The 17,325-nt window shown below is 34.7% G+C and overlaps 2 protein-coding genes across 6 annotated transcripts; one reads left to right on the forward strand and one right to left on the reverse strand.

Moving 5' to 3' along the window:
* Positions 1-316: 316 nt before the first annotated feature.
* Positions 317-5,913, forward strand: LOC111389794. Of its 5 annotated transcripts, XM_023014768.1 has the most exons (6): positions 317-447; positions 2,949-3,076; positions 3,203-3,521; positions 3,890-4,057; positions 5,020-5,263; positions 5,492-5,913. In XM_023014768.1, the coding sequence occupies exons 2-5, from the start codon at positions 3,048-3,050 to the stop codon at positions 5,230-5,232; spliced, it is 729 nt and encodes a 242-aa protein (XP_022870536.1). In that variant the 5' UTR covers positions 317-447; positions 2,949-3,047; the 3' UTR covers positions 5,233-5,263; positions 5,492-5,913. The 5 variants fall into 5 exon arrangements, with proteins under 5 accessions (XP_022870536.1, XP_022870532.1, XP_022870533.1 ...); XM_023014764.1 differs by having other exon boundaries at positions 2,949-3,521; XM_023014765.1 differs by having other exon boundaries at positions 2,949-3,521; positions 5,414-5,849.
* A 699-nt stretch (positions 5,914-6,612) lies between these two features.
* LOC111389791 (probable zinc metalloprotease EGY1, chloroplastic) lies at positions 6,613-15,512 on the reverse strand. The gene is made up of 10 exons (XM_023014760.1): positions 15,060-15,512; positions 11,282-11,746; positions 11,005-11,145; positions 10,612-10,713; positions 9,012-9,223; positions 8,627-8,677; positions 8,479-8,548; positions 7,561-7,629; positions 7,121-7,171; positions 6,613-7,001 (listed from the first exon to the last, which is right to left on the reverse strand). Exons 1-10 carry the CDS (start codon positions 15,384-15,386, stop codon positions 6,843-6,845), a joined length of 1,647 nt encoding a protein of 548 aa, XP_022870528.1. The 5' UTR covers positions 15,387-15,512; the 3' UTR covers positions 6,613-6,842.
* Between the last annotated feature and the right edge of the window lie 1,813 nt (positions 15,513-17,325).

The following is a 17,325-nucleotide window of genomic DNA, read 5'->3' on the forward strand; positions in this document are numbered from 1 at the left end:
TTAGCTCTACTATGTAAGTTGTATTTGTTTGCAAACCTTGAATCTTTAAAGGATGTGATGGGAGAAATCTAGAGATTAGTAATCAAAGACAACTTCTCCATAGTCAATCATGACACATCTTCAAAGATTAGAGAAATTGATTTTCCAATTGTAAACCCTATTTCCCATTCTAATAAAATCTTTTGTGTCATGTGGATATTTCGACAAGATCGCAACTTTTGGGATTTAAAAAAATAATAATAATAATAATAATAATCTTTCCTGTTCCATTCTATTAAACTTTCACAAGATCGAAACTTTCGACAAAGATTGGGGACTAACTATGAAATTTACCCATTTTAAAATATGCTAAATAATGTACGTGCGTTTTTTGTTCAGTGCGCATTCTGAGGCTTAAATTTCTTCACCGGTATAATCCACTCGTCGACTCTTCCCATCGATCTACAGGTAATTACCAGATTGTCTCCGTTTTATTTGCTTAGGTTTTACCTCCAATTTATTGCCTTTTGTTCTATACTGTAATCAAAATGGGTTAAATAGGAACCGAAATTGGGTGAGATTCGATCATTCTGAAATTCCTGCTTTTTTGTTATATGTAGATATTTATTGGCAATTGTTCAAGATTCTGCAATAAAATTATAATGGATAAGTGTAAATTATGTGGCTGTTTTATGCATCAATAAATATAATATTAGAGAAACTGAAAGTGCTTAAAGAGTCTGTGCTGTAAATTTGTGTCTTGGCGATGATATACAACAATGGTGGATATTGTTGGAGAATTAGCACCCTATTTGTTTTTCACTCAGTAAAATTGTATTCTGGTCGAACTTGGTTAATTACTCAACGTGATTTCAATCTTACAAAAAATTAGGTTGCAGTTCAAACTACATTTCTATTTTTTGCCCCAGCTATATACCAGTGTTCATTAAGAGTGTCATGACAGTGTCAAGTTTTGTAATATAATAACAGAATTCAGATGTTGAACTCGCTGGGATTTATATTTAGTTTCTACCAAATACTATATTTATGTAGCTCTTATTTTAATGAATTAAATTTGGAATCAATGGTTTAACTAAGTTAACATGATGAATATGGTGACGAATTCAACAAATAAATGCAATTTATCAAGATAAGATAGCCCAGGGTTATGATTTTACCTGATTTTCAATTATATAATTATTTCTAATCAATTTTCCCAAGTTTATAAACAAGAACCCTAATTTAATTCTAATCCCTCTCTCGGGTGCATAGTAAAAATTATTCTCATATTTCAATTGCAATATCTCTATTTCGAATTAAAATCTAGAAATTATCAAGTTTGTGGTTCTTATGTAGGACGTGCTTCAAAGATTCTATACTTTCTTTCGAAACCTAAAAAATTTAGGTTGTGTTATTCTATGATAGTTCTCTCAATTGGTATTTATCTCATCTTGAACTCCGAAGAGAAGTTGGAATCGGATTAACGTTAAAAAGAGTCAAAAAAATTCAAAACTCTTCCTCTCGCCCAGCGGCTCCACATGCATGGCGCTGCGCTGTGTTGCTGTGGCGTTGGGGCAGCACTAAAGTGGCATCATGACGTCTACTTTTAGAAAGAAAATCAGCACCGAACATCTGTCGGTATTTTTATCATAACTTTTTCTTTCGATATTCGAATTAGGCAATTCAAATTGCTTTGAAAGATAACTGAAAGGGCTACAACTTTACTTTAGATAGCTTTTTCCAATTTGAACAATTATTATGTAAAAAATGAGTCTCAATCTCCGATTAAAAATCCGGAACATACTTGTGCGGTAGAAAATTGATTTGTGAAAATATTTTGATCATATTTCACTCATTCATTGGCTTCTAATCGCATTCGATTGACTCCTAGATATAGTCAATTATTGTTTTATGATCCGAATCAAATATTGAAAAGTTGCAATTGAGTCCTCAAACATTGAATTTCACCATTTTTTATAGTTATTCACCCTTTTTTTTTTCTTTTTTTTTTTTTAATTTAGCTTCCAACCATCGAGTTTCAACTAATTAACATCAACTTCTCCTTGATTCATGCCAACATCACTCTCTTTTCCAAGTTTTACATAATTCAAACCAATGCACCTAACCTATAAAACAACACGAAAACACAATTCAAGACATTCCAAAACTCGTAGAAATAAATTAAACATCAAGATTAAATGACTTCAAAAGAATGAGTGCAATACACTCATCAAAGAGCTCTACTTGACATGTATGCATGAACAATGAAACTTACATGTGTCGTGAAGCGCTACACCACTTTTGACACCTAATTAAGCATGAAATACAAATTAAGCTAGGTTTCCATTGGAAAAACAGTATGTATTTGGTGAAAATTTGAATAGAGGAGCAAATGGATTTATTGAATTTTTATCAATCTTGACTTGATTGCTTGCAAGCTCCGAGTCAAGTGCAAGCTTGGCTTTCTTATTAATGAGCCAGCCTTAGACTAGCTTTATTTTAACACAATCATGAGTCGTCAAGGTAAAAAGGATTGTCACGAGTCAGTTATAAACTGTTTGATCATGCGTGATATGATGTTTTGAACAAGGATCTATATATTGTTAAATTTGGAGACAAATCCAATGCATAACAAGGCACAGTTGAGAAGATTGAGGCAAACTCTACGTAGCTTTTTTTCTTTTGATGATTAAAGGTTAGATTTAAACATCCCTAACAAAAATACTCAAAATCGCTTGTGAAATGGTTAACTTTGGTGGGATCTAAATCTGAATAAATGGTGTAACTTAAAATTTCAAGGTTAAAGGAACTAACACGTGACGGCAAATCTTTTTCTTTTTCTTTTTAGTTCACACACGATCATTCTATTTCATCAAACTCTGTTTATGAAAGGTTTCAGAATTTGAATGTTACTCTGGTTATAATTACAAGCTAACTGTTAAAGGTGACTGAATTTTAATATTCTGCAGTCAGGTGTGGCGAAATACCATACTGATTTCAAGTATTGATTTGTTTGGGAGAGGCAATCATTATATTAATAGCCTTGGTGGAATGAGAAGAAAATTCAAATGTTAGGCTTTCCCATCACGCTGGAGGGGTATGCCTCCTCTTTTCCTCTTCCAGCCTTCTTATTAGAACGCATTGGCTTTGGGGCTAACGGTGTTCAGTCCTATTCTTTATCATGCCCAAAACTAATAAGAAATCCTATTTTAAAATCTTCAAGTTACAACCTCTTCAATTTGAGGTCCTATGTTGGCCGTAATTCAGGAAGCAGTCCAGATACTGACAATAATGACAATGAAGATGACCAGGATGCTTATGAAGTCTCTGTTGAGCCTGAAAGTTGGGATGACAGCATTGAGATAAAGATAGAAAAGACAGGCAATAATAGCCGGAAAATACAATCAAAGGTAAACGTGGAGGCCAGCCTGGAAACTGTCTGGGACATCTTGACAGATTACGAGAGATTGGCTGACTTTATTCCTGGCCTTGCTGTCAGCCGCTTGCTTGAGAAGAGCGATAATTTTGCCCGTCTCTTTCAGGTCTTGTGCTAATTTATATCTCTTCACACCATTATTCATTCTTAAACAAATTAGGGGCATTCTGTCGATTTGATTCTACCAATTTGTAAGTACATTTTCTTTTTGCAAATGTCTCACACAAATACTCCATCACCCTCATTTTGCATCGCTCAGGTCATTACATCAGTATTTGGTGTCACAGTTGTTATTGCTTATGCATCTATAAGTTGTTTATGCACTAAATAATTTCCTTGGAGATGAAAGTCAAAAAATATGCTATTTTAATTATTATAGATATTGTTTTCCAAATACACAAAATAGCCTGCTTCTATCAGCAATCTTGTCCACTCCCTGTTTTCTTAACTTCTATCCTTATCATGCACGAACAGATTGGGCAGCAGAATTTGGCATTTGGACTCAAATTCAATGCCAAAGGTGTTATTGATTGTTATGAGAAAGACCTTCAGACTCTTCCCAATGGCCAGAAGCGTGATATTGAGTTCAAGATGATCGAGGGCGATTTTCAACTGTTTGAAGGAAAATGGTCTGTTGAACAGGTATGTTTCTTCCTTTTTCAACTTTTACATGTGACTTCTAGATTTGCATTTCTCTTATGAGGACTCTGTGGTTACAGTTATTGTCATATAATATGTAAAATGCAACTATGAAAAATCACTGGGTGAGGACAATAAATTTGGGGGATGATGAAAATATTTGAAGATTTTACTGGACCCTTAAACTATAATTTAATCTTTCAGATGGCAGGAGGACTTTCCTTCTCTCTTAAGAATTTTCAGCTTCCAATTTCTTGTGAGTTGGGCAGAGCTACCTTAATTTCATGGACTGAAGATTCAAGACTTCATCTCCCAATTGATCAAAATTTTAGTTTCAAGGAAATTTAAGGGGGGCTTTTAGACTTTAATTAACTGAATTTGGAACAGAAATTTTCTTCCATCGAGACTATCTAACCAAAAGTTATAATGCAACGGAGTGCTGCTAATGCATTATGATCAGATGTCAAAGAGTACTTCCACACATGTACTGTTATGTGGAGAAGTAGGCTACCAGCGGAAAAGTAAAACGAAGAACATGCACGAAAAGAAGTTGCTGATCCTAGGATTTTAGACAGGAGGGAAAGTGACATATGATGCTGTTAGTGGATCATTTGATACCAAATAGACGAACTTTTTTTGTCTATTCTTTTTAATCTGTATACCTAAATTACAATATGCTTGTTAAATAGAGTTCGTTTTGGGAGTTGTACATCAATTGGAATCTGGAGTTATTTTTGCTAGTTGTAAGACTAAGAGGTCTTCAGTTCAAGTCTCTAGTTATGGAAAGAAGTTCACACAATTTTATTATTTACGTTAAATCATAAGTGCAGTTCAAAAATATGAGCATGTGCAAAAAAATTAAATAATTTAGATAGTTTAGTGCTCTCCAAGTTCAGTATTCTGTTTTGGTTGCTCCAAGTAACTCTTATGATTTGTAGCAGTCTAAAAACTTTTTCGTTTTTCAGGGGGTGGAATGCAATATGGAAAGTGAGCAAAGTGGTTCTATCGTTGGCCAGGATTTGCAAACAACGCTTTTGTATGCCGTTGATGTGGAACCCAAATTGTGGTTGCCTGTAGGCCTAGTCGAAGGCAGACTTTGCAGGGAGATAAGAACAAATCTATTGTGCATACGAGTGGAAGCTGAGAAAGTATTTCATAATGCACTTTCTGCTCACTAGTGGCTTACTAGTTGGCTTTGCTGATTATCCCGTAAGTATGGAAAAACACTAACACAGAAGTCGAGATAAAAGTAATTAAAGAGAATAAAAGAAGGATAGATCTAATTTCTATTTTACAATGTTGAAATGAGACTTTTTTATGTCTTAAGAATCATAAGATTATATTGTTAATGTTCATAAGGTACAGCTTGTTTCATTCTAGTGCTGGTTGTCATTCAACAAGAAAAGAGAAGTGATGTTCATATTCATCCTATTTCAGAAATCAGTTGCCATGAGCTTGCCTCAAGACATCAAATTGTTCATCAATGACTCAGGCGTAAGTCTTCTTTTGGATTCTTTTAAAACCTTACTGTTGAGAGAACGTTATTTTCTGTTTCTATCAAGATGCGTCCCTTAGAACTTCAGGACAATCTGGCTATGAGATCTTGAAAAGACCTAAATGGAGTCTAAGTGAAGTTGTATACTATACACAATAGCAGGTTTGCCTTAAGAATTTCATTTCTTGCTTGCTGCACGGCAGGCCCTACTCTACGCTCTTAAATTCATTGTTTAGCAAATCATACACTCGTTTTATTCAAGAAGTGAATGGTACCATAGTTACCCTGATTGCTGGAAAATTACCTGTTTAAAAATAAATATTTTGTGTGTTCCCAAATGTAATCAAAATTATTCATTGTTTTACCCTGGCATATTCATTATTCTCGAGGTTGGATGGTGTTGGAATTTTAATCCACTTCCCATGACTTCATTTCCACAAATAACAGCTGTCACTAACTGATTAAGGGCTATTTGGCAAGACATTTGAAAAGTTGGAAGTTACTTTTGATATAAATAATCTACTTTTGAACATGCTTTAATAATCTTCTAAAATCATTTCATTTCACTAGAAGAGTTTCTAATGAAAATTAGCCTATGGCGCTCTTTACAAAAAGTAAAGCCTTGTCAAATGGACCCTAAGCAAAATAAGGCTATTCAAGCTTACCGCAACAATTTAGATGTCAATTAAGTGATTGAATATCTTAAGTAGGACTTATCATTTCATTCAAGAAGTCCAATTATTTAATGTCATTTAATTGACACATAAACGGTTGATTATAAGCAGTCTAGATTCGATTAGAGTACACAATCATAATTACTTTATGGTCTTGAACTTGCTTTTGAGCAATTCAAACCATTTATTAACTTTAAGTTACTTTAAAGTTTAGGGACACATTGAAATGAGCAAACATGAATAGTCATTAAACAAGGATTTATAATTTCTTCACTTAATTCGTATAGAGAATGAAATATTATGAGCGGGCAACAAAACTGATTTCTCATCTAAACCAGATCATTTGAAGTTATACTTAAAGTTATTCATTCGAGTTTACCAAGATCAAGTACATAACATACTGGGATTGAACAGTATGCATTCATCAAAGGTGCGAAAATAGTTAAACAATTGATGTGCATATGAACTAGCAGCTCATTATATACACACACAAACGATAAAGATAAAAAGTCGACGAATTTCTGATCAGATAGTATGAAACGATCCACTTGAAAGTGGCAAAAATAGCTATTTTCATCTCATTCAACATCAAAATTGGATTTCCAGCTCAAGTATTGAATCAAAACGTGGTTACAAGACCTATACCCAACTCTTCTGCAAGTTCATCCCACACTGGAAGGAGTGTCATTACTACAAGGATAATTGCTATTGTAAGAATCGTTTTACGCCAAGTGCCAACTTCCGTTACATCGTTCAAACATGGTTTCTCGGGAGTCCTCTGCATATGGTACACATAATAGTTATAAGATGACACTTATCGGCACAAAATGAAAATCATAACTCCAGTGCCGTTTTTATTTTCTTCATTTCGTGTTGTGCATCTAAAGGTTTGCTTACCTGACATATAAGCACGTACAATCCCCAAGGAAGTGATAAGGGCCCACCTAGCTGACAGTAACAAACAGGAAACCTTCAGGAATAAAATCATTTCTGAAAAAGTAAATCGAAGGTAGGTAAATCTTCAACAGGGAAGTTCAAAACAAAGCATTTGGCAACATGCCCCGCAACAATAGTATCGAACATTTGGAACCCAACCACCTAAAAATAAAGAAAACCTATCCTTCATAAAAAGAAAAGATAGAATGAAAGAAAAAGGCAACCACCAGAAATGATAAAGGAAGGAATAAAGAGTAATGGAAGCTTTAGTAGTGGAAGAGATATCTTTCAATATATTCTGTTCTTATCTACCACAACTGTAAAACCATATATTTAATATCCAAGATATACTAAAACGAAAAATGAACTTCATAAAAGATGGACTTGAAGACAAATCATACCACTCCTAATCCCAGCAATGTGTAAGTGGCCAAACCAGAAGCAATCAAGGCACTTTTCCCAAATGCTCCCTGTTGAAGAATATAAGAAATAATAGTTTGTAACCACATCATGGTTTGAATGTGCACAACTGGTTCCTTATAAAATTAAAAATGCATGCACATGCAAAGCTAGAAAATGAAACTAAAACATAATTGAAGAGCTATCTGATCAATATGTTTGTAATGGTGTGAAAAAACCTACTAAGACCTTAATGGCAATATTTGAAGTTTTCAAAAATTATCAAAGTTTCACTTTGGCTGGAGGACTTTTTCATTCACAAACAGCTGTTTTCAAGAAGTTCGAAATAGGGTAGCAATTATAAGCAAAAGAAAGAAAAAAACAATGTAGACCATAAATGTGAAAATTGCAACTGGATTGTAACACAGTACAATCATATGATCCAATTTGATCAACAATGGAACTATAGATTCAATGGTGAGTTGTATGAAATTAGGGCCATAAGTAGGACATCAAGATGTTACGATTTCATAAGGATCGAACTTTAGGCCAAATGAGTACAGAATCATATCTACGATTGGAGGCAAACCTGTTTGAGGGCTAAATTATCCTTTCCTGTTTTCAATTTTAAGTGGTTGTTCTGGTCCACTCACATTTATTTAGGAAAAAATGAATATTAGCATCTCAACACCTTTTTGGTACATAAAATATGGAAAAGGATCTCTGTTTCCACATTGCGGAGAATTGAACAGATATTTCTACCAGTTGTAGTTGAACTAGTTTTATATTTAGATTTGCCTATCATTTATTTTCAGTTTAGCGTTTACAAATTTGAGGTTGCCCCCACATCTTTAAGTTTAACGAGTGTTAAAGGTCCAATCTACATTATGCACCTTGAGAAGACATAACAGTAATACTACCTGCATAGCTCTTCCACCATCAAGACATCCGATAGGTAGCATATTAAAAGCTGTCGTCGTTAACCCACACCTAAAAGCAAAGAGCTTATCAGTAAGCATATTAATATTGAAAAGACATAACAAAGCTACTCCCACAATGATGCTTCACCAGCCAGCAATAACAAGGGGATGAATTGAAACTGTTGCGGCGTGCATTGCCCTGTGAATGTACATAACAAAGAATCAAATCACTTCCATTTAAGGATTGAAAAGAAATTAAATATGAGATGATTTCAATGAATAATGACGTCGGTTTAAAAGCAAGACATGACAACCATATGTACTATGTACATATAGACAACAAACTTAAATAACAAATCTTTTCGTTCTAATATGGAATGTGACTTCCAAATTGAAGGAACACAGGGGATGACTAGGATATCTACACTATATGACCAAAATGATATATAAAGTTATTAATCCCGAACAGCTTTGGGTTTTATGGAAACATGTTAGCACAGATAAATTACAAAGGCAAACTAGAGAACACTTACGTATAACCAAGAGCAGCCCGACTAATAAGTCCAAGAAGCAAAGAGCCTTGAAAAAGCAAACTAGGAACCTGAACTAAATCTCCTGCCACTGCTGGATTTGATGAAAGCAGCAGGCCAATGGTGAACATAGATAAAGACAATGAAGCACCCGCAAATGGTCCGGACAAAGAAATATCTACTTTTGTTTTTCGATCAGGCAGAATGGACTTGAACTACAAAAGGAGGCAAAGGGGAAAAAATGTAGAGAACATTGTCAACGATTGATGAATAGTCAAAAACTTAGATGCTATATAAATTGCAGTGCAAAATGTTTTAGAAAACTTATTTAGGCGAAAAGGAAAAGAACATGAATGAATTAGTAGTGGTACTTGGATAGAAAAAAATATATTTAAGGATTTATAATGTTCTAGAAATCAGTACAGAGGGAAACCATGACAAGACCACTAGAATAAAATTAACATTAGTTATGTGGTTCGAGAAGGTACATGTCTTCATAATACAGGAACATAACTTTTCAGCTCTTCATATGGGGTTCAGCATAGAAATCAGATGAATATGTTTATCCTCACATCTGAACATGGACCAAAGAATGCACTCAGTCCCTCTTTGATGGAATTCATTTCAAAACTCAGTTTTCTATATACTCAATTTCAACCATATATTCACACAATAAAATATTATGCAAGTAAGCCCAAAACTTTTCCTTATTTTTTAACCACACATTCTTAAAAAAATTCACTATTCAAAACATTGCTTTTGCCAAATAATGACCATCACAGGGGCTCAAAATTCACGGGATACAATTGTACAGTAGCATCATTCACCTATAAGAATAGCAGAATGTTTCACTAGACAGAGTACCTAAGTGTAATACAAAGCCATTAGTAAAAAGCAGCTAAAAAGGCAATGTTTCTTGCAAAGAAGATAGACGTAAGAGGACTTTGAACTAGTAATGAGAATGCTGATTTCTAAACCACGGAAATAAAACCTATTTTAAGCTAAGGAGTGCAAAAATTGTTTAATCCAACCTGTGTTGATGCTGTGTTATTGTTTGACAAACATACAGATGGTGTATGATGAGTTTTTTCCCTGGCAAGTACATAACCATCTTAAATTCAGTTGCAAGTTTGCAATATGTATCAGGTCAATCGCCTCCTAGTACTAAACAAAAATAACATAAGGTGCAAATTCGAGTCGTACAGCAACTAAACGAAAAAAAAAAAAAGATGAAGACCATCATACATCGCTATATATCAATATATCTGTCGAATAACAGAGAGAGAATTCTGAGACTCTATACTCTAAAACAATGTTAGGGATATGAAATTCCACTCCAATATGCATCTGTATGTTGCAACCTGAGTTGTAGGCTATCATTCCAATTGAGCTGATCCAGAGTACTTGGCAGATAGATAATCAGATAAGACAAAATAAAATGATAACTAATTATGAAGATTTCAAGAATACCAGCTTATATGAGATCCATTACTTCTATAAGCCAGATAAAGACGGGATTATAATGGAAACAAATAACTATTTGGCGGGTCACAAAAAAAAAAAACAAAAAACAAAAAAAACTCTATGCGTAACTTTGCTTCACCTGAGTAATTGCTCCAAAGCTTCCAAGGGTAATGTTTGGAATAAAGAAAGGAATGCTTAATTTCACCTTCCTTGGAAATGCAGCCAGAAAATGTCCAACTTCCTGCAGTAAATTAACTCCATATAGAAATTATATCAAAAGGCAGAATATTAGAGAGCATAAAACATTCTCTCATTTACTCGAAGCAAGCAGTTAATAAATAGATATATGAGCATTCTTAAATTGAAAGTCTTTACGTGCAGAACAAGAGGTTATATCTGATTGCAAGTTTCATACAGCCAAAAAAGAAGCGAACTACAAAAACATCAAGCCTTGGACAATAATTTCTGTTATCTGACATGGTTTTGTCTTAAAAGAAGTTCAATTAGCTAGAACAAAAGAAAATCCACTCACGTGAAATAGCTGAACCCCCAAGACACCATAGGCAAGGGGCAAAGCAGAGTCCACAAATGGTAATAGAAGCTGCATATCTGGTGGTTCAATGGCATTTGGATCTGTGAAGTATTTAACCACCTCTGGAGGAAGTCTATTTATCTGCTTAGTGAAAAATTATAAACTAATTCAGGTAGTTTACAATGGAAATATTCTTAATGACCGATAATTATATAAACCAAGTTCACACATGGCGGCATCAACAGATATATATATATCTTGGGGGTAATAAGAATACCTGAGATGCTATTCCTAGCTCCACAGAGGAACCAATGGTAAGAAGAAACAACAGAAGAGCAATCACATACTGCCAAAGAGTTGTTGGACCTGGTTCTGAGACCTCTTTCCGTAGCATACCAAAGCTGACACGAGGACCACCACGTGGATCTGGTCCTTCAGCATTAGGTTCCTCCACCATGAACAGGTTGTACTTATCTCCCATTATTTCAGCTAGGTGACTTTGAAGTTTGGCAAAAACATCTTCCCTCTTTGCCCTAAGATTGCCAAGGAAAAGAATGCCCTCTCCTAGATCCCCAAACTGCTCTTCTTTGGTTACCCAAAAGGTAGAATAGCCAAAAAGCTTTTCCTTAATAGCCTTTACATCAGCCGGATCAACCTTTTCAGGCCCTAGAAGTTCCATCAATTTAAAAGAGTCTACTTGGAAATTATTATGAGATGATCCAATAGAAGATATAGTAGGATTCTGAGAACACAAAAAAAAGAAAGAAAGAAAGATCAGAGACATCATTTTATCTTCCAATTTCTGGCGCAAGTCACTGCTTTTCAATATAACTATCATTCAGGTCAATTCGGTCCAATAAAACTGAGTTAAATGTTTCAATGGCCACCGAACTTTGCACCATGTCATGGCTTATTCACCGAACTTCCAAAAGCATCCCACCAGTCATTAAACTTTACTCCATCATTGTCCATTATTCACCGGGTGGATGCCGATTGAATTAATGCTGACGTGGAGGATGGAATTATGACATGTCCCATTAACTCCTTCCAAATAATTAGACTCCGGCCTACTCAACACCATGTCATCGCCACGTCAAAAAATTACCCTCTTCCCCTCACTCACCCCCTCCACCTTACAATCTCCACTCTATAGTGACGTAGCCACCATGTCAATTGCAGCGACGCCATTTCGTTTTTCACCATGCTTCTCTGCTCAAAAACCACCATATGGAGTCTCGGGTTCCAAATTACAATCCAATCTTCTAACAATTCAAGGATTTAGGCAGAATCTTTGGCATGTGCCCCCAAATTTATACACCAACTCTTTCAAACATCTTCCTTCAATTCAAGGAGAAAATCCTATACCTCGAAATCATGGGCATGGACTCTGGTCAAGCAGTCTCCCAAAACCCGTCTTGGCACACCACTTCTTTGCATTCCATTATCGAAATTATCACCTTCCTCCCGTCCAAACGCATCCATCAAAAGGATTTAGGCAGAATCTTTGGCATGTGCCCCCAAATTCTAAAATCCGACATTACAATTGACCTTAACCAAGTTTTCAATTTCCTATCCTATGATTTAAAAGCCCGTAAAGAAAAGTCTAGAAAGGTGATAAACAAATGTCCCAGAATGTTAATTTCCAGTGCAAGAGACCAGCATAAACCTACTTTATTCTACCCGGTTTTAAGGTGTCCCAGATTGTTCACTTTCAGCATGAGAACAATTTCAAGCCTAAATTTGAGTGTTCTGACAAGGAAATAACGGTGACTTGGATGAACTGAAGGAATTTCCATAGTATTGTGCATTTAGTTTGGAAAGGAGGATGAAGCCCTGGCCCATGGAGATTGTACAGTGTGGAATTGTGGTTAGTTTGCCATTGACGTTGAAGAGCACTGAAGAGGAGTTCAGAGAATTGATAAGGCAAGGGGGTGCATAAGGGCACTGAGGCATACCCCGATCCATCTCTAGTATGATTGACTAATTTATGACGTGGTGTTGAGTAGGTGGAATTCTTACTAGAGCTAGGCAAATCTCCCGAACCGAACCGATCAAACCGAACCCGACGATTCTTGTCAAATTAAATACCCGAACGGGTATATGAATTGAGAACCGACGGGTACGGTTCGGTTCTTGGTCGAATAAGAACCAAATCTTTCTAATTTTTTTTTATATTGAGTAAATCAAATTATTTTAATTTTAATTTTTTCTAAACAAATTAACAAATTAACGATTTCTAAATCCAAATTTTTGGCTCAATAATTTGTTTTATTTCTAAATTTTTAATTTTTGGCCCAATTACCCATTTTATTGTTTCATTTCTTAGCCAAACAATATCAAATCCACTAAACAACCCTAAACACCTACAATAAAGTACATAACGTTGTCTCGACTCTCGCACTCACTTTCGCAACCTCGTTAATATTCCAAAACCTATACAATCGTCGGTCGACACCGTCACCTCCAATCGAAACTGTGACCTCCGCCAACCGAAACTTTGATCGTAACGATCATTTGAACAGGTAGTTTACTAGTTTCTGACATTCCAAAACCATTGAATGTATCATTAGTTGTATTTATATAATGTTGTTATAAATATTAAAAAATTTAATTATAGTACCGAACCGAACCCGAACGGTTCTATAATTATATTTAGACCCGACGGTTCCATTTACTAGATACCCGAAAAGTTTGGTTCGATTCGGTTCTCTTTAGAACCGAACCGAACCGACCCGCGCCCACCCCTAATTCTTACCATTTGGAAGAAGTTAGCTAAACAAGTCACATCAACATTAATTCAAACGACATCCACCCGATGTGTAATGAATGATGACGGAGTAAAGTTCAATGGTTAATAACACACTTTTGAAATTCGTCGTGACATGGTGCAAAGTTCAATGGCCATTGAAACATTTAACTCAATAAAACTCAGTGACTGTTAGCCTTAGAAGTTCCATCAATTTAGAAGAGTCTACATGGAAATTGTAAGATGATCCGATAGAAAATATAATCAGTGTATGAGAAAACAAAGATATTAATTGATCAAAGCCATCATTTTATCTTCAAATTTCAGGCGAAGTAAATGTAAGTAATCGTTTTCAAATTTAAATATCATTCACGTCAATTCTTCCAATAAATCCAGTGATTAGCTCTAGAAGTTCCATCAATTTAAAAGAGTCTACTTGGAAATTATCATAGAATCTCCAATACAACCATGGATTGCTAAAAGAAATTGTCACTTAAGAACAAACTGACGTGGCAAAGGGGAAAAAAATTATCAAGAGCTTCATCTAAACTTAGCAATTTTGTTAGACATGCTGACTAGGCAGAATTTTCATTTCCTACATACACTTAGATGTGATTTTATTATTGTTTTAAGAAAATAAAAGATAGTATTATTGGGTTGTAGGTGGATCCATTGGAGACTAATTTTCTACTTAAGTATCTAGATATCAATATCATGTAGACCGAAAGTCTTTCAACTTGTATGTCACCTAGATAGCAATCCATATAATGTATTGAAGATGCTCTTATAAGATGATCAAATAGAACATATGATATATTCATCGAGCAAAGCCATCATTTTATCTTTAAAATTCTGACAAAGTAAATGCAAGTGATCGTTTTTCATTTTACTATCATTCACGTCAAATTCATCCAGTAACACCAGTGACTATGGCAACAATAACAAATAAAGGGGAAACTCGTCTACAATCCATAGTGTCTCACATATAAATCCTCTTTTCAATTTCTAGTTTTCAGAGCTAACAACTCCTGGATCAAGACTCAACTAATGAAGCACCACGAACACTTCCCACTCAAATACCTCCCTCCCATCATCACCCTTTTTTATTTTCGCTTCTCAGTTTCCAACTCTTTCAGAAAACCAACAAAGCACACAAGGACAATCGCATGTTTGTACATTACCCCTAACAGTTTGAACCTTATAGCAATTAAAAATATCACATTTCTAATCATTCCCAAACCAGCATAATCAAAAGGGAAATAAGAAATTAAAAACAATTCAGGAATGGGAAAAAAAGGGAAAATCTCACCCGGTTCGATATAGAAGTTGGCAAATTCTCAGAATTATCATCGGGCTTCTCATCAGCTGAGCTCATCGTCGCCAAATTTGAATTGTCTCTATTTTCTCCTTCACCATTGGTAGCATTATTTTCATTCCTGGTATTATTCTTATCATTATAACATGACCTTACAATTAAATTTAACCTGGTGCAATTCCCTTTCGAAATCATTCGCCGCCTCTTCGATAGTGATGCTCCACACAAACAAAAATTGGCGTTAATATTTTTTATTTTCACTCTGAAATTAAACCTGCTCGGAGGGTTCAATCTAAAGCTACAGCTGGTGAGTGTTGCCATTTAATTCAAATTATTTGGCTTCTTATGTGTGTATGTATAGCGTAAGTATATCCGCCAGGTTTTCTTTCAGATTTGAAGGTTTAGGTTTTCAATGTCAAGTTTAGAGAAGCGAGTGGGAAGACAGATTTTTAGAGGTTCTGTGGGCACACGAACATATCGTCTTGTAGCATTTCAAAAATATCTCTAATATTCCATTTCTTTTTTTTTTAATTACATAGATTTTTTTTTTGAAAAACGTGAATTAAAAAAAAAATAATCATGTTGGGTATAGATTATCAGAACTTGTTTGATTTAAAAAAAAAAAAAAAAAAAGGAGAGAAAGTATAGTTAAAATATATTGAAAAGTAAAGAATTCAAGTACAAAATTATTTTATCGTAATAATGTGTAATTGTAAATGAATTTAAAGAAAATTAAATTTTAAAATATCTATATCAAAATAGGGCTCAATGTAGCATTTCACATTTTTTTTACCATCTAGCTTCCATTCTATATAAAGGTTTAGTAGGCCGAGCACGTGACTCAGTGTAGGGGCGAAGCTTATAAACGAAAATAGCTTCACCTGATCAATACAGAGTATTGGAGAGACATAGCTCATGTTTCCTATACTCCATACCTGTTTCAAAGGAACAGTTTTCGTCTCGTTTACCCGATTAGGCAAGTGATTCCCCTCCCATCCGCAGGTATCAAATTTAAAGAGATTTTTTTTTTCTTCTCTCTTCTTTTCTGTTCTTTTTTTTTCTTCTTCTTTTGCCATCCCTACCCTCAAGTCTCTTCTTGCCACACTTGGCTGCCCACCTCATAAAACCACCTCATAAAATAACATTGATTTAAGATTATTAATACAACTAAGTTGATTAATCTAGCCACCGTTTGGTCCTCATTTTTTCCAAATTTTAATGTTTGGAATAGTGTTGAAAAATGTTTTGTTGAAAACAAATGAATTTTTTTTCGATTTACGTGTAATATTATTTTATGAAAGATTGTGTGGTTGAAAATAAAATAGAAGAAAAAAATGAAAGATAATAAGAGCCACACGAGGGCCTAATTGTTTTTTTCTATCCACTCTCTTCCATTGTTAACTCAAAACTTAAGAGTAGTAGATACAAGTTCGATCACTACAACACCTCCTCAGCCTTGTAGTAGATCAATAATTTAATTTTTCATCATAATCAATTCAAAATTTAAAATATATAATGTATACTCCCTCACAAAATTCTTCTGATAAATTCGAAGTATATATATATAAAACTAAATTACAAGAAAAAAACTTAGAATTTCCAATTTGCTTCAGCATCCTTATTCTATTTACTCACAACAGAATCATCCTACATAAAAAAACAAATGAAGTCAAATCACACCTCGATCAAAAATTATGTATAACGAAAAAAACCCAGAAAACAACACACAATCATTGGGTCATGAGAAGTACGAGTAAAGGCATGGGGATCTAAGATGTCACGAGTGGAATTGGAGGTGGAATTGTCTGTAAACTCCACAACCCATTTGCAGTCTGGTCTTGAGAAATACTGGTGAAATTAGATAGGGTTTGAAATTGCTTGGATATGTTTTGCAAATTGTAATTGATTTGTGAATTATTGCAAATAAATAATACAAACCAAAAGTAGCCTAAAGGCAGCAGATTGGGCCTAATTTTAAAAATAAAAAAAATGGCCCAAAAGAATAGCCCACAATTTAAATGAAAAAAAAAACCCTACTGCCATCCTGTGTGACTGCATTTCAAGATTCTTCCTCTCGACGACTATAAATTTCAATTGCACTTCAAGTTTCTTTACATGTCAGTAGATGCTCTCTATTTTGCTTCTTCCCTTCACAGTCCAGTGCACGCACACTGGAGTTTCTTATTTCAAACTCAAAATCCAATGCGGACAAGTGCTCGAACTGGCATCTATGTTGCTCCACCCCTAACTCGGTGCAAGT

This window comes from Olea europaea, unplaced genomic scaffold (genome assembly GCF_002742605.1).
Source record: "Olea europaea var. sylvestris unplaced genomic scaffold, O_europaea_v1 scaffold622, whole genome shotgun sequence".
Classification (NCBI taxonomy): domain Eukaryota; kingdom Viridiplantae; phylum Streptophyta; class Magnoliopsida; order Lamiales; family Oleaceae; genus Olea; species Olea europaea.

Bases quoted from the DNA above. Each gene is read 5' to 3' on its own strand.
- LOC111389794 (XM_023014764.1), top strand. From the start codon at position 3,048: ATGTTAGGCTTTCCCATCACGCTGGAGGGGTATGCCTCCTCTTTTCCT. The intron at 3,522-3,889 runs GTCTTGTGCTAA...ATGCACGAACAG, and splicing joins ATTTTGCCCGTCTCTTTCAG to ATTGGGCAGCAGAATTTGGC. The intron at 4,058-5,019 runs GTATGTTTCTTC...TTCGTTTTTCAG, and splicing joins GAAAATGGTCTGTTGAACAG to GGGGTGGAATGCAATATGGA.
- LOC111389791 (XM_023014760.1), bottom strand. From the start codon at position 15,386: ATGGCAACACTCACCAGCTGTAGCTTTAGATTGAACCCTCCGAGCAGG. The intron at 11,146-11,281 runs GTATTCTTATTA...TTCACTAAGCAG, and splicing joins AGCTAGGAATAGCATCTCAG to ATAAATAGACTTCCTCCAGA. The intron at 7,630-8,478 runs GTAGTATTACTG...ATTCTTCAACAG, and splicing joins ATGGTGGAAGAGCTATGCAG to GGAGCATTTGGGAAAAGTGC.